This window comes from Microtus ochrogaster, chromosome 5 (genome assembly GCF_000317375.1).
Source record: "Microtus ochrogaster isolate Prairie Vole_2 chromosome 5, MicOch1.0, whole genome shotgun sequence".
In the NCBI taxonomy this organism is placed as follows: Eukaryota; Metazoa; Chordata; class Mammalia; order Rodentia; family Cricetidae; genus Microtus; species Microtus ochrogaster.
This window is the reverse complement of record NC_022012.1, coordinates 21,456,706-21,473,279: the sequence shown is the minus strand read 5'-3', so window position 1 is coordinate 21,473,279 and position 16,574 is coordinate 21,456,706. Positions and strand designations below refer to the sequence as shown.

The window sequence follows — 16,574 nt, the reverse complement described above, 5'->3', positions numbered from 1 at the left end:
AGGAAGGGAAAAAGTGGGAGGGAGGGAGGGAGGGGAGAAGGTAAGAGAGAGGGAAGAAGGGAGGGAGAGAGAAGAGGGAGGTGAGGGGAAGAGGTGAGAGGAAGGGAGGAAGGGAGAGAGGAAAGAAGGGAGGGAAGGAGGGGAGAAAGTGGGAGGGAGGGGAGAAAGTGGGAGGGAGGGGAGAAAGTGGGAGGGAGGGAGGAAGGGAGGGAGGAAGGGAGGGAAAAAAGGAGGGAGGGAGAGAGAAGAAGGAGGTGAGGGGAAGAGGTGAGAGGAAGGGAGAGAGGAAAGAAGGGAGGGAAGGAGGGGAAGAGAGAGGGAGAGAGAAAAGGAGAGAGACAGGGAGAGGATGAGGAAAAGGAAAAGAATTGATGCATTCTCAGAGAATGCATTTCAGACCTCAGAAGCCCCAGGAAAGAGAAAGGCAAAGGCAGGGTCCTGCCTGTCTCCTCGCTTCCTTCAGTTGCAGCACACATTCACACTCACAGACACACATGCACACACCCTGGCTGTGCCCTCTTCCCTGGTAGGCTGGCGGGCGGCAGCCGTGAGTCACAGGGAGACCACGCTGGCAGAATAATTACAGAGTGGCACACAAATGGGGCCAAGGAATGGGAGGGGGGTAGTGACAGAGGAAGTGAGATCGGGTGTCTGCCAGGGCCACAGACAGCAAACAGTGGAGGTGCCTACCAGGCTCGGCACAGGACACCCAACTTCAGAGCCAGGACAGTGGGGGCATACAGACAGCCGATCCTGGGGAGGGGTGGAGCTGTCTGACTCCCTTCTTCCCCCAATTCTTGCTTCCTCCCAGGGGGTCCTTTTTCCTAACTTGCCCTGCGCTCCTGGCTGAACAGACATGTTTCATGTCTGCCTCAACTCCCACTTCCTCTCCCACTTCTGATGAAAACCCACCAGAGGGCAGAGAGAGCAGGCGAAGGGCAAATACCATGAGAACAGAGATAATAGGACCAGTCAAGAAAGAGAGCAGAGGTGACAGGGATAAAAATGAAGAGTACCTGGGACTTTGTGGATACCACTGAGTCCTGGAAGGAAAGACGTAACACAGCCAAAACCCACAGGGTGATGGAGAGAGTGGGGGACAGCCATCATCACTCACACCTTACCTGCATACTCAGGGTCCACGTGTGGGGGATAGTAGCCAAACTTGATGAAAATAGGGATGGGGACCCCAAACTTGAACCACTCTACAACATAGGGCGGGGGCTGTCCCGTCACTGGATGGATCACGTCGCATCTCAGGACAACACCCTCACCGGCTCGAGCAGTCACAAACTCGGGTTCCTCTCGCAGGCCGTGGGCACCTAACAAGGACAGCCAAGGTGATACATGAAGAATTGGCCAAAAAAAATTCCTGCTCCCACAATTTATGCTGCTATCCAACCCTCCCTCCCCATTCCTGGATCTGCCTCTTCCCTCCCCAAGGGTCCCTGATGCACCCTGGACACCCACCTCTTATGTATATCTCCCTCTGCCCTGAGGACAGTCAAACTTTTCCTGTATAGCTTTAGAAGAGGAGAAGAAAGGAGGGGGCATCCCAATTTTTCTAGTCTTGTAAGCAGAACTTCCCATCCCAGACCCAAAAAGCAGCCGTCATAATCATGCCTAGCCTGCCTTCCCTGGGTATCCCCTGCCCTTCGAAAAAGCATTGGGAGCTACAGACACAGGGGATGAAGGGCTTTCAGCCCTGGGAGCCCTGCCCCGCTGTAGTGCTTAGGAACATTCCGGCATTCTTTCTGAAGTAAGGCGCTTCCCGCAGGAGCCTGGTGGGCGAAGGCAGAGCCCGCCTCCTCCTCTGCCCCACCCCCAGCTCAGCCTGGTGTTACCGCACTAAACAAGAGGGCTCCATACAGGAGCGGGGAATCCCTAACAAGCTAAGGAGGCTGCTTGGCAACACCAGAGGGAAAACCCCACGGACCTGAGCAGCCTCCCCAGCCCCTCCTCCAACCCACTGCGCCAGCCTTGCTGCAGAGGGGAGCAGGAGGCACTGCAGCCCTCCGATTTCCAGGTCTTGAATCTATTAGACTCTCACAGGAGCCCCAGACATCAGCACTAAGGGAGAAATATGGAGGTAACAAAGGAGGGGCCCTGGAGCAATCCCCTACCTTTCACAGGGGACATCAAAATCAGGGAGCAAGAGCGAGCACACCCACATGAGGAAGGGGATAAGGGACAGAAGAAGTGGGCAAGAGAGGCCTCAACCCTATCCAAATTTCAAGCTTGGGGGGGGGGGGTGGCGTCAGAAAAGAGGCTAACTCAGGGGACATTGTCCGCATATCAGAGCAAACGAAAACTAAAGTCCGCCTCCAGCCAAACGCACTTCTCAGACCAGGAAGAGGGGAGAGGGAGATGACAAGGTCACCTTGACCATTTCTTCCAAGGAGGACAGCCTCACCCCTGCCTCTCTTCAACTGCCCAGGACTCCACACTTTCCCCTATACCACCCTCTAAGCCCAGCTCTCCAGGGCAGTACCAAGGACAGCAGCCACCAACAGGCGGCTTCCAACCAGATGCCTGTTGAACCCTCCCACCCAAAGATGCCGGCTGGAGAGAGCGAGACTGTCTGACCCTCCTCTGCTCTTTCTGCACCCCTGACCCGTGAGCTCATGCCTGTCTTTCCTTCCTTTCCTTCACAGCTGTGTGTCCAGGTGTGTGTGTGTGTGTGTGCGTGTGTGTGTGTGTGTGTGTGTGTGTGTGTGTGTGTGTGTGTGTTTTCAGATCACTGTCTAGCTCTGTGTTTTCTGTACCAACTTCTCTCCTTTCTCTAGGTCTTGCTTTTCTCTTCCTGACTCCTCTGGGTATCTGCCTTTGTCTCTTTTTTGCATCCGTGCCTATGTGTGCTTGTGTGTTGTGTATCTGTTTCTGTCTGTCTCTCTCTTTTCTGCTCCTTCCTCGTGTCTCTCTGTCAATGCCTCCATCTCTGTTTCTTTCTTACTCTATGTGGATGATTCTCTCTCTCTCTCTCTCTCTCTCTCTCTCTCTCTCTCTCTCTCTCTCTCTCTCTCTCTCTCTCTCTCTCTCTCTCTCTCTCTCTCTCTCTCTCTCCCTCCCTCCTCTTCTCTCCTCTCTCTCTCTTCCTCTCTGTGTGCATGTGTGTGTGTGTGTCCTGTGAATTTCTACTGTATTTATGACAGAAAGGGTTTTGCCTGCTTTTCAGAAATATGGAGCTTCCTATGTGCATGTGTGCTTCTTGTCTGTGCCTCTCCAAGGAGTCAGTGTGTGTCGCCTGTGTCTCCCTCTCCCCCCTCTTCCTCTCTCTTCTCTGCAACTTGCGGAAGGAGGAGGCAGAGAGGGAGGAAAGCCCTTCCAGAAGCCTATTGGCTCCTGGTGACATCACTGTTTTCTAGAGAAAGAGCTAAGATCACTGAGTATTTTTGGAGCAAAGCAGAGTACAGCACTCACCTGCCAGAGGCCCAGGCAGGTTTCCCAGCCTCCCCTCCTCCAATCTGGCTGCAGGCTGTTGGTAGCCCAGGCCCTCCAGGAAAGGAGAGGGCCCAGATGCAGGGAGTGCCTCCCTTTATCCCCCCCCCCCACATCCCATAGGATACCTGGGCAAAAAAGCCCTACTGAATCCAGGCATACAAAGACCAGCACTAGACCAAGGACAATGGATGGCCAGCAGGATCCATGAGCCAGAATTGGGGGGGGGGGTGCTCATGCACGTACATGTGTGTGCACACATGCAAAAACTACCTGCAGCACAGCCTGTAAGGAGATTAGGAGACACACTACAGGAGCCTGGGATAAAGGAAGGGACTTTTCCCAGGTCCAGGTTACCAGGCAAAATGGCCCAATACAGGTAGCTCATTTGCCCCAAAAGTCTAGGCAGAAAAATGAGAGCTGGGGAAGACAATGAAGTTCTGTGAGTCAACTCCTGCTCTGGACAACAGACTGCCAAGTCCAGAGCTCTAGAGAGCAATGCCCAGAGGTAGGTCAACGTTGGCAAGGGTCCCCAGAGTTCCAGCTGCTCATTTGCACCCAGCGCTGCCTTGTTCTCACCGCATCTCAATAAGACAGCTCCTTCACACCTGGAAGGGAGGCTGCAGCCTCACACTCCTGACTTCAGCCAGGCCCCTGGGCTGGGCTTCAAGCCCCAAGCATGAAGCCTGCCCCAAGGTAGCACAGGGCAGGCACCCTCCAGCCAGCATCTCTCCTCCAGAGCATCCCAAGCACAGACAAGTGACTGCAAACTGGATGCATCCCCAAGATGACACGTGAGACAAAATGAGACAAGTGTCTCCACAAGGAAGGCGAGGGGAAAGCCATGGCTCAGCCTCCACACTCAGCCCAAGCTCTCCTGGGTTTGTGGATCTCAAAATAGTTATCTTCTCTTCCTACACACACACACACACACACACACACACACACACACACACTGGGTGTGTTCCCTCACTCTATCACCCACAGATACCTCTCTCTAGGCCTGATTTTCTCTGAGCCAAAATATGTCTAATAAACATCTCTCCAAAAAAGCTCAGAGAGGAAAAAAAAAAAACAGAAAAAAGTCAACAGCCTGGCATACAGTGGGAAGTGGGCCTTTAAAGAGGAAAAATTGAGAAATCAAACACAGGGGCAAGCAAACCCTAGGCCAGGAGTGAAAAAGACTCAGGGCATAAAATTAGTGGGGGTGGGGGCACAAATGTATCTCATGCAAGCTGAGCACATGCCCAGCCCAACTGGAGGAGACACTCAGGTCAGTTACCATAACAAAGAGACACTGAAAACCCACACCCCCAGGACCCTAGAGCTAAGAGTCAGAGCAGTGCCTACATAAGGCAGACATATTGGTCCCCAGTAGGGCCACAGGGAACAGCTGGAAGGCAGGGAAAGGAGGAATGAGGGGGTCAAGAGAGATGCTTAGGAACAGTGACCACAGGTCCCTCACTTAGACTGACTTTGGTGAGCAGGATAAGAAAGGTAGGAGATGCCCTACACAGCTGTTTTCAAGAGGGCAGAATATGGTTTTATGACTAGTAAATCCAAATCCTGAGTGCCTGCCCAGCCTACTTTAAGACTATGCCATCCTGGCAGGAAAGAGAAAGCAAGAGGGCAGGTGGATGGAGTGAGCCCCTACAGGTTGGCTGACCTTTGGGAAGCCCATAGGATACAAATCTCCCATTCTCTGGGCCAGGTGGTACCCAGTGGGTAGTTGAGTCCAGGGCTGCCAGCAGACACCCTGTGTGCACAGAACCACAAGGCATCCAAGGCTTGGCACAGTCCCACATCCAATAGTCTCAAGCTGGAGCCAGGAAAGGGGTGGGGAGGAAGGGTCCTGGGGATGGAAAGCCGCTTTTAAGTATCCAGAGAAGAGGCAAGAAGCAGATGTAGAGCCCTTGGCTGCAGTGGGAGGCAAATAGAACACCCTGCCCAGCTCCACCACATATGGGGTCTGTACCAGGAGTGTGATGTTATATGCCTGTAGTGTAGCTCCTAACACAGTGCTGCTCTCTCAGTCTCACAAATGGGGACAGTATGTGGCTCCCCCAAAGTTACCTAGGTAACAAATGGTGGGTCAGGATTCCTTCCAGAATCCAGGAGACCAAGATCTCTCCTCTGTGCCTCTTTCTTTCCCTACCCAGAGACAGTTTTCACCTACAATCTGCATAAGTTCTGAGTCCAGACCCTCCACTCCAAGACCACAGAAGGCTAACAGGACAGGCCTCCCTCTCAAAAGCAGTTGGATCAGATGGAGTATCACTGGCTGACTCTGGTGAAGGCCACTCTGCCTGGTCCTAGAAGCCCTACTGAGTCTGATAATGGCTAAGAGGAGGGAGGACGCTGGCTGAATACCAGCCTCCATGGCTCCTTGTTGCAGCCTCCTCTTCCTCCTCCTCTGGGCACCAGACTCTCAAACCACAGGCCTGTTGTCTAATAATACCAGCGACAGCCACCGCCACCTCCATCTGCCAGCCTAAAAATAATCCCTGCTGAGTCCAAAAAAGACACAACCCCCAATAGTCCCCCAATCCCTCCTCCTCGAAGGGCCAGGAGGCTCCAGGAGATTCCAGGAAGCCTGCAGACTTGGGCTCTTACCACGTGGGAGGCACATACCCAGAGGGGGGCCTGAGGACAGCAGAAAGTTGGCTCCTGTCACCCAATACCAGGTGAAGAGTAGACAGAGAGCCTGACCTGGAGAGGAGACCAGTACACAGGACATGAGGGTGCCCCCACTGTCTTCACACACAGGGAGGGTGGGTGGGAGGCCATCCAGGGCACCTGTCCTCCCTCTGCCTAGAAAGGACCCTCACATGCTAGAGAAGGTCTGCCTTGGGTGACTCCCATCAGTATCATCAGAGCCTTCCTATATCCCTCCCCCAGGAGGCCAGGGGATAGTGGGCCAACCCAGAGAAGCCAAACTCCACCCTCTAACCCTTCTGCCTGGACTGCTCCCACCCCCACCCCCAGCCACTCTGAGGTGGCAATGCTATTAACGACCTTAATTTGCTGGGCTAGATTATATTTCCAAGAGCCCTTTCCCCAGGAGCCACAGGCAGGAAGGAAGTCTGTAATTCAATCTCAGTTCAGAGCTCCTCAGCAGAAAAGCGAGGCCACACCCCCTATACCCACAACCCCAGCTCTACCACCTGGATGGAAGGAAGCCTGTCCTCACACAGCCTGTGTACCCTACAGGGCAGTCTGGGATGCACACAGCCAGGCGAGCCAGTGAAGGCACCACAGGCCGGGCAGGCACAGTAACTAGTGAGAGATTACTCCTGGTCGAGCAACATCCTTGCTCCGAACTAGGGTGAGGACAAGTCACTAGTACCATCTACGCCCATGTACACGTTTTATGTCACAGCCCCATATCTATGGGCACACTTGACAAGGAAGAAGACAAAGGGACAGTGAAGATGGCAGAAGGCCAGGTTATCAGTCCCCTCTTTGTCGGAAGTTCAGGCAGGTAGGCTGAGACCTCTGTCAAGACCCCCACGGAACAAACAAAATCCTCCCAGAGGCCCCATCTCTACCCACCACTCTCCTGCTTACTCATGCAAGAACGAACAGGAAAGCAGGAAGGTTTCTAAGAAAAAATAGGTCAGCTGCCTCAGGCAGACCAGGCCACACCCATGGGCAGTGCCCCTGGGGCAGAAGCCTGACAGCAAGCTGCTTCTGCAACCACAATCTTCTCCCATCTCCCCAGGCACCCAGAGCTTTGTCTACGCTCGCCTGTGCCAGGCTGGTGGCGACGAATGCCTGTTAGCAAGATAGGCAGCCAGCCTCCCCATGAGCCAAGTCTCTGCCCAACACTTAGACCTTCTCTATTTGACCTCAAGAATTCTTTGCTCCTGGCCTTGGGCTGAAGCCTTCTACTCTAAGAACACCTGGCTGGCCTGGATGCAGGTCCAGAATGATGAACAGGGAAGCAAGCAGTTTGCTGAGAAGTCTCTGTGCATCCCATAGTACTCAAAAGTGGGGCTCCCACCTCAAACTTATTCACAACTGCTCTTCCCCCCATGTAACCCATGTATGTGCATACAAATATATGAGTGCTTGTAAGTGCATGTATACACATGTCTAAGTGGGAACACCAGCTACAGAGGCATGCACGCATACAGGGATACTTATGTGTGTGCATACATATAAAATATGCACACACACATATAGAATACACATAACACATACTGAGGTGCGTATGTCTATGCACACATGCACATGCACAGACATGCATACGCTTCTAAAAAGAAGTCTAAAGTTCTTGCCAACCACAGCTCATTCAGGCCCACTCCTTACACAACCTGCTCAACCCATCCCTGGAAGCAGAGGGAAGGGGGACACAACCTGGGGGTGGGGCAGCTGAGAAGCCCCCAGAAGGGAGCAGCTCTCCTGGAGAAGAGAATCATTTAAATCTCACCGCTCATTGCGCCTTCCTAACTGGGCCTTACCTCCCACCCCCACATTTTCAGTGCAAACCGGGGGCTGCAGGGAGACCTAATGAGTACCCAGAAGAACTGAGAGAAAGCCAAAAAAGAAGCATACTTACCGATGAGCTCTGAGAGCCAGGGCTGCCGTGCTGGCAAGAGGGCAGGGAGGAGACCTGGCACTGGAAAGTGCAGGGCACAGCGAAGAAGAAGCGAGTGCGACCAGCTCTCAGCATCTCCTACCTAGGCCACCTTTGCTCCTTGAGAAACCAGACCCCAGCTTTCTGACTTAGAGATACAAACATGAAACTATCTGAACCCAGGACCTGACAACTCCAGAGACTGGTATATGCCAGGCCACAGACCCACAGCTCCCAGCTGACTCTTGCCAGCATCATGCCTCCTCCCACTCCAGCTTCCTCCAGGAGACCTCCTACCAGACACCCCCTCCCCCTGCCGCCTCCACATCAACGTCCTGAGACACTCTCACACCAGGGCTCACCACCCACTTCCTGAGCCCAGTCCTCAGCTGATCGGCTGGCCCGGGGGGGCGGGGGGGGGCGGTTAGAAACACTCCTTCCCATCTCCATCCACAAAGGGAAGCTGGGTGGGTCAAAGCCAGATAGAGGGCACTGCTCCAACCGGAATCTGAGTCAGATACTAATTTACCTGGACACCCAGCAGCCAGGGAGTTCACCAACAGACTCTGTCAGACAGGGAGGTAGCACTGGGAATAAGGAACAGACTTCCCTTCCTTATAGGAGGTAGAAAATCCTAGCTCAGGATTTCCACAAAGTGTGGAAACTGCCCCAGGTCGAAGGGCAGATGTCTGTGTGCAGAGACCACGTCAACAGCCTTCCTCTTTTCTTGACCCTCCTAACCTGAACACCGATCTTGGTTACTTCCAAAATGCCTGACCAGAATCAATAGGAGGACTCCATGCCCACCTCTGTCCCAGACTTCCAAGTTGACAGTCCCAACCTGGCAGTTTGATGGACCTGACCCTTTTCACCCAGAGCATCCCCTGCTTCAGACAGTTCTAGAAGAAGCATCTCACAGTCCCTGGGGTTGGAGGATTTCTCCAGAAGTCACCTCTGCCACTCACAGAAGAACGGCACCGCATAACTTCTCTCACTAGCTCTCCAACCCTGGTCTCTCCGGCAAGCAGGTGCCCTTCCCCCTCTGTAGGCTGGGTTCTGCATCCTTCCTGTAGCATCTGGCAGCCAGCAATCCTTCAGCTTTGCAGACCTTGTAAAGGACTTCCAAGCAATTGTACATGCCCCACCACACTCCACTGGAGGTCCTACCAGACAAGGTCAGCCCACGACATGGGGTCTAGCCTCCTCAAAGGCAGACTTTTGGGTGTCCCTAAACACACTCCCAACTCCCAGCTCCCTGAATAACCCAAAAGAAAGAAACTGATTAGGAGCCAGGAATCCTACAGATACTGAAATACTAACGATGATGTTTGGTGAGCACATACTTCCCATCAGGCAGTCAGCCACTTCTTCCTCACAGTACGGTTCCCACACACCCCAAGTCTCTACAAGTCCATACAGCTAACCCATTTTCTACTGAAGTAAGTGACATTTAGAAAAGCTGAGAAATCTGTCCAAGGTCACAGGGTCAGCAAGTGGGCCAGTCAGGCTTTGGATCCTCTCAATTTATCTTTAAACCTTTGTCTGTGACTGCTTCATAGAGCCATCTTAGATTTAAAAGACCCCAAGACCAGTCGGGTCATCCTTGCTCCTAGACAGAAGCAGGGTTCCAGACAGAAGGGATAATAACCTTCATGTCCAGCAACCTTCAACACTGGAAAGTTCCTCCTTCTGTCTAACCACTCGGCGAATCTCTGCAATTTCCTTTTTCTGTGTTTCAATTTACTAGCTGAGGTTGGAAGACTGGCTTGTTAACAGCCTTCCTTCAGTGTCTCTTCGATTCTGATCCTGGCACAGCCTTTTGTGCTTTCAGAGACAGTCCCACAGCAGAGCATACCAAAACCTAGAGGGGAGGAGGAGGAGGTCACTGAAAGACTGCTTGGGAAGGGGGGAGGGGAGAGGCACAGCAAGATCCACCCTTTTCCATAGGCTTCTGAGGTCATCCTGTCTCAGTTTTCCCATCTGGCAAATGGAAAGCTTTATAACCATCCCGACCATCACAATTATTTTTTTTTAATGGAAAGCCGCCCTTTTCTTCATCCTCTCCTCTTCAGAGTCCCCTGTCAAGCAGCAGAGGAGATACATTCCAATTCGGAAACTTTCTCAAACCACTCCCCCCACACGCCCCTAGGCAAGGTGCAAAAAAAAAAAAAAAAAAAAAAGCCAGCGGAGTCCGCACCTCCAGCAGAGACCTTCCAAAGGGCTCCCTGGTCTGCAGGTCCTCGCCACCCTGCCGGCTACCCTGCCACCTTCCACCCAAAGACCGTTCCTCTCCCGCCGCCATCTCCTCCCTGCTTTGCAAACTTGCCCACAGCGGGATCCGTTCGGCGCGCAGAAACCTAGAGCTCAGAGTCCTGGCAGTTTCCAGGCTCGGCTCTGACTTCCATACAAGGGAGGAGAGCCGGGTGCCACCCAGAGCTCTGCCATCTCCAAAGGGAAAGCCCTCACTCTCAAGCATGAACCCCGAGCCCTGTCTTTTCCCTCGCTTCTTCCTGGGCTCAGACCAGAGAAGGCAGAAAGAAAAATTCCGCTCGACTCTAAGATGCGGCGGAGCAGACCCCTCCCTAGCGGCCCTCGCCCCCAGGCCGCTGGGCCTGGCAGCCCGGAGCGTGGCGCGGTGACGGCTCCTCCCGGGGAACTTTTGCCTGGCAGGGGCCCAGGTGCGGCTAGGGTGGGCGCGGGCGGCCTCCAGGGCCAGGAAAAGCAGATGCTGCTCGGGGCCGCTAGGTCAATTCTGCTCGTCACCTGCCAAGGGGATCGGAGCTCTGCCACCAAGATAGAGGAAAAGGAAAGACGCGGGGCGGAGAACCCGGTCCCTTGGAGGAAGCTGTGGGGAGTCCCAAGCTCTTGGTCGCGCCTCCCAGCAAGAGCTCTTCCATCCAGCGGTGCTGTGCAGGGCTGGGACGCGCGGAATCCTGCCGGAAGACCGGCAAAGTCTCCAGCAGCCAGAGTTAGAGCACCAGGGGTTCCCAAAAGCTCAGGTTCGATGTGCGGCTGTGGACTATCGGGCCCAAGGTGGGCCAAGTACACTTTGATTCCAAGACGTTCATCCCCGCAACCCAAGGGCTTCCGAACCTTCCCGCCGAGTTCCTCCCTCCCGCAGCTCCCCAGCCCTCGAGCCAGTAGCCCGGGGTGCGCCTGGACGGAGTCGGAGCCTCGCTCCCAGGGTTCGAGAGCCAGATCCCGGAGGGAAGGTCTAAGAAAACCAGAAGGGTTGGAGGAGGGACGCTGCACTTCAACTCACCTTGAGCCGCAAGACCTCGGGTGCTGATCACACTTGCTATCAAAGTGGCCACATACCAAATCATAGTACTACCGCGCGCCAGCCAAGAGCCTCATCCTATCGCAAAGTGCTCCTGCGTCTGCACACTTATCGTGCCCCAGCGCCCGCTTCTCGCCCGCCTACGCCCCTTGCCGGTGCTCCTGTAGCCCGGGCGGCCCGCTCTCCATCCCTCCCTGGCTCGGCTCGGCTCGGCGCGCAGCCTCCCGGGCCCCGGCGCAGCGGCACCTGCACTGCCAACGGAGGCAGAGCGCAGCCAGGTCCACGGTGAAGCCTAGCCGGGCCTGGCCTAGTGGCCCGCCCCTGTAGCCTGCCTATTGGACATTGCCCACAGATCTAGTAACTGATTGGCTTAACTCTTTGCCCGTCGCTGCGCGAAGAAGGCGAGCCCATTTCAAGGTGCGTTGAAGTGTAGCGAGCAAAGAGCCGCAGAATCATGCGCATTGCCTGGGAAAAAGGCGTTGTAGTGTCTTTGCTCTATTCTGTTCTCAGCTCAGACTGCATGGCAAGTTTCTGATGAAATAAATGGTAGCTTCTCGTACTGGCTAATGGGACCCTAGGAGTCTCAATAACCCTTGACAGGTCCGAGCGGCATGGAGCCCCCGCCCACCTTGAGAATCTAACATCCGGTTTCTATCAAAAAAAAGGCAGTTCCCGGGAGGATCATGCTGATACAGGGATGGGGAAACCCAAGCATCCTGGGGAAAACAAATGAACGTCCTTTGCTGGAGATCGGTTCAAAGGGGTCACTGATGCCTCCCGACAAACACCGCCCCCCCCCCCCCGCTCTCTTGCACACTCTTCTCGCAGAGCACACTGACTCCATCATACGTGATATTAAGTTAGGCTCCATCCAGCCCAAAGGCAGGAGGATGACTAAAATGACCTCTAAAAGTCGCTAAATTTGGAATGTGTCATTGGCTCTGCTATGGAATCACAGACCCCCCTGGAGCACATGTGCACACACGTACTGCCACCCCCACGGCTGGTCATCGTTGCTCATGATTACTAAGTCCCAACTCTGAGCAATTAAACTTTTTCCTCCTCCTTCTAAATAAATGCTGCTCTCCTGCATACGAATGCTGCTTCCCCTTTCTATCTTACTCAGAGCCCAGCTTCATTTTAGCAGCATAAAGTCAAGGTGGGGTTGGTGAGAGATTAGGGGGGTGGGGTGGAGAACCAAGGCAAAGGGAAAGGTCCTTCTCACTCCTGCAGAAGAAGATAAGGAAGCTGAAAGAGCTTCCTATGTCCAGGGCTCCCTGCTCCAGCATCTTTTCATCTCCTCCCTCAGTACCATTGTATTTATACAAGGAGTAAGTGAGTGTCATGGAGACGGCTACAATCATCTCACAACTGCATTCTGATGCTGTGGGAAAGATGTTGATTCTTTCAAGGACTGTAAGCAGAGGGGAGAGCCACAGCTCCCTAGGAGGGGCTGTTGGCCAGGGAAGGAAATGAAGGAGAGCTCTCAAAAAGCCCTGCTCTAAGGTATGAAGCTCTACTACATAGAACAGCAAATGGACTTGTTGCTGCTGGAAAACCCACCTGTGCACATGGACTCACGCCTCTCACATCGGAAGTGGTCATGAATGGTGGAAAGCCAGCCCTTTCAGAGAGCTGCACTCTCATTGCTGTCCAGAGGATGAGCAGCTGGGGATCTAGAAGCAAGCACACTGATAAACGTTTGTTATCTGAATATAATCTGGAGAGTTGACCTTCTGAACACCTCTAGCTCGCCCGCTCACTCTGTTCTTGCAAACACACTCATGCTGTATCACTGTAAGAATATATTTCCATGGGCCTCCACTTTAGGTTCTCTTCCTTGGCCAAGATGCCTTTCCTGGGGCTTTGATGAAAGCTGCAAGCTCTAGATCATATTGATGCATTAATTTTCAAGCAACAAGCCACCGAATAAAAATTCTACCTCCAACACATACATATACACGTGTACCCATAAACATGTTTGCATGCAATCATATAAACCCATACATACTTTCTCTGGGTCTGAGATCTCTCATCATTTTCTGGGGTAGATTTGTATAATGGGTGATGTGGCTAGGATATGGTTTAATCGTGACCTCACAAAGGTTCATGTTGGAAACTGGATCCCCAAGGTGGCAGTACTGTAAGAATGGAACCTTAAAATCCTAGAGGCTAGAGAGATGGCTCAGCAGTTAAGAACATGAACTACTCTTGCAGAGGGCTTGAATTTGGTTCCCAACATCCTTACCAGGTGGCTCACCACTACCTGTAACTCCAGCTCCAGAGGATCTAACACCCTTTTTGTAGACGGTGCATTCATGTACACAAACCCACATAGAGGCACACATATACACATAATTTATAATAAATAAAGAGGTGAGTTGTACAGAAAAGTCCTTAAGTCATTGGGAGGCAAGCTATTGCAAGGTAATTCTTCTGGGATCCCCTTAGTATTCTCATAAGAAGGTTATCATCAGCAGAGCTGGACATGGTGGCTCATGTCAATAATCCCAGCATTTGGAAGGTCAGGAATGCAAGATCATCCTCAGCTACATGGGAAATTTAAGGTCACCATGAGCTACAAGAGATTCTATCTCAAAAAAGAAAAGGAAAGAAAGAAAGAAAGAAAGAAAGGAAGGAAGGAAGGAAGGAAGATCAAAAGGGGAGGGCTGCTATAAAGGGAGAAAGACTAGTCCCCTCCCTCTCTCTACCTGCTACCTGGCTTGAAATCCAGCCAGTTGGCAGGACATGCTAATGCTATTGCCATCCGCCATCTATTTTAAGGCCTTCATCAGAAATAAATGAATGCAGATACCACACACATGAACCTGCAGAACTGTGTACTAAGTAAATCTTTTTTTACTTCATGGAGCCCACTTCCTTGAATAGTTAATAATGTCAACAATAACAAAAAAATAACTGGGTAATACAGCTGATTACCACAGAATTCTTCCCTTCTCATAGGCTCTGGGCAGCCTTTTAATGCCTACCCAAGTGATGTCCTGTGTCTTCTGAAGCTGAGGTCTAGGCAATGTTGAGTCCCTAGGCTACCCCCCTGTTCCTTGAATCCTTGAGGGGGAAGAGATGTTCACATTTAACATCTCCAGACCATCTACTCTGAGAAACTTTCTTCTACAGTCCCAAAGCTGAAGAAAGGATGGAGTAACTCCCACACTCCATCCCCACCGTACTTGCTTGGCTGCCCTGTTTGTCCTTGGTAAGAAGGTGATTTCTGATAGGAAGTTAAAACTGTACATCAGATCAGAAAGGGAAAAAAAGAACATCTGAACTTTGAAGAATAAACTGAACAGGGGAGATGTTCAAAGGAAGCTATCTAAAGAGAACAAATTTCATCTGGACAACTTGACTGGAAATAGAATAGAACACCAGAGTGAAGGCAGAGAGGAAAAGGAAGAAAACTGAATTGGAAAGGGAAAAATTAGCATCCTGATAATTATCGTACAACATGTGTCAGTTCATTTCCGATCAGCTCAAGAGAGGCATGTTGTAGCAACCGGCAGAGAGGAACGAGGCCAGTCGGATCTTCTCCTCTTGACATATGGCTGAGCATTTAATTCAAAAAGGATGGCAATCTTGCTTCTCTAGCGGAGATGCCAAACTGGATACTCAAGAGCAGCATCCACCTCAGCTTCCAATAGGCACATGATTTAGGAACACAAGCCAATCCTCATGAATAGGTGTATCTGGTTCATTGTGCTATGCCGACTAGGTATGAGAATGTCAGTCATCTTTAACCTCATGGAAAAGTTCACTTTTGGAAATATATAATTCTGCTCTGATCGGTTATTCCAAGAAAAACACACTAGCTACCCACTTTTACATGTCTCCCAACCCCCAGCGGACATACAAAAAGGCAGCCAGTGGCAGCCTAGGTTCCCTCTTTATACCTATTGAGCAATCAAGCTAATAACAGCAATTTGTGTTTACCGTCTTTGGAGCTCTTGGCAGAATTTGGGGTAGGACAGTGGTTGAGGCAGCTCCTTAGAAGAAAGAGGAGATGATATAAACCAAAGAAATTTATCCAAAACAAATTCAAAATGTTTGCTGTTTATACAATTTGAGAAATGTATTATCTCATCATATATAATCCCATCCCAGAATGATACAGTGGCTGAAAATAACAAGAGTCACTGATTTGAGCAAAGCTTGGTGGGAACACCAAATATGAGGTCCAATGGAACTCTCAAGATGGCCCAGACACCTGTCTGTAAGCTGGTTGTTAAGCAGACCTATTGATGAAGGTTCATGTCTCATCCTCACGCTGACTTCTCTATAGGCTGCCCGGTCTTCTTCACAGCTTGGTAGCTGAGTTCCAAGAGCCAGTGTCCCAGCAGAACCAAGTAGAAATATCTTATCCTGGAAAGCATAGTCTCATGCCTGTAGATGTGGGCTACCTCTGCCGTTCTGTGCAGTGAGGTCTGCGCCACAGTCTGTGTTGAGCTTGTGGGATGGAGGGAGCATTGCAGCCATTTTTGGAATGGTGCAGTTTGCTGGGGAAACAGTCTTCAAAATAAAAGCAAAGAGTGAATTCTAGAAGAAATCTTGGGGAAAAAATGATATTATGGAAATTGCCTCATGCAATTATGGAAGCTGAGAAGTCTAACAATATGCTGTCTAAAATCTGGAGAACCAGAGAGGCTGGTGGTGGGATTCAGTGTGAGTCCAAAAACCCAAAAGCAGGTATGGGTTATGGAACCTGAAGACCGGACAGCCTAGAATCCCAGGGTCTGAAGGGCAGGAGGTGAGTGTCCAGCTCGAGAAGAAAGCAATTGAGCTTTTGGCTTCTGTCTTAATCTCAACAGGCTGAGTGATACCCACTCACAATGACAGGCAAACGCTCACTCAGTCTACTGCTCCCGTGCTAACTTCTTCAGGACATAATTTCATAGCACATCACAAAGTGATCTCCCCACCATCAGTACCCTTTATCCCATAGAGCTGACACCTAAAGTTACCCATCACAAAGGGGTTTGGCATGCAATATCTAGGTCTAAGATTGTTCTCATTTTAATTCAAGCAGCTACCTCCTTAGGTCCAGGATGTACCCTTGACACTTGCAAAAGACTAGTTAAATTGAGAAGCTAATACAACAAACAAGTATTACCTTGTTTTCTCTAAATACAACACAGACTCAGTCTGTGGCAAGCCTGGTGGAGCATGCCTTTAATTCCAGCACTTGGGAGGCAGAGACAGGTAGATTTCTTTCAGTTGGAAACCAGTCAGGGCTAAACAGTGACATCTCTTCTCAGGAAAGAA

At 51.6% G+C, this 16,574-nt stretch overlaps 1 protein-coding gene across 5 annotated transcripts in view; it reads right to left on the bottom strand.

Annotated features, from left to right (window-relative positions):
* Positions 1 to 11,544, bottom strand: part of Igsf9b (immunoglobulin superfamily member 9B) — a 57,265-nt gene extending 45,721 nt beyond the window's left edge. For all 5 annotated transcript variants that reach the window (XM_026779452.1, XM_005346975.2, XM_026779453.1 and 2 more), the window contains exons 1-2: positions 11,280 to 11,544; positions 1,125 to 1,322 (exon numbers count right to left, since the gene is read on the bottom strand). In XM_026779452.1, coding sequence (XP_026635253.1) covers positions 1,125 to 1,322; positions 11,280 to 11,343 — 262 coding nt within the window. In that variant the 5' untranslated portion in view covers positions 11,344 to 11,544. The remainder of the gene's footprint in view (positions 1 to 1,124; positions 1,323 to 11,279) is intronic.
* Positions 11,545 to 16,574: the final 5,030 nt, after the last annotated feature.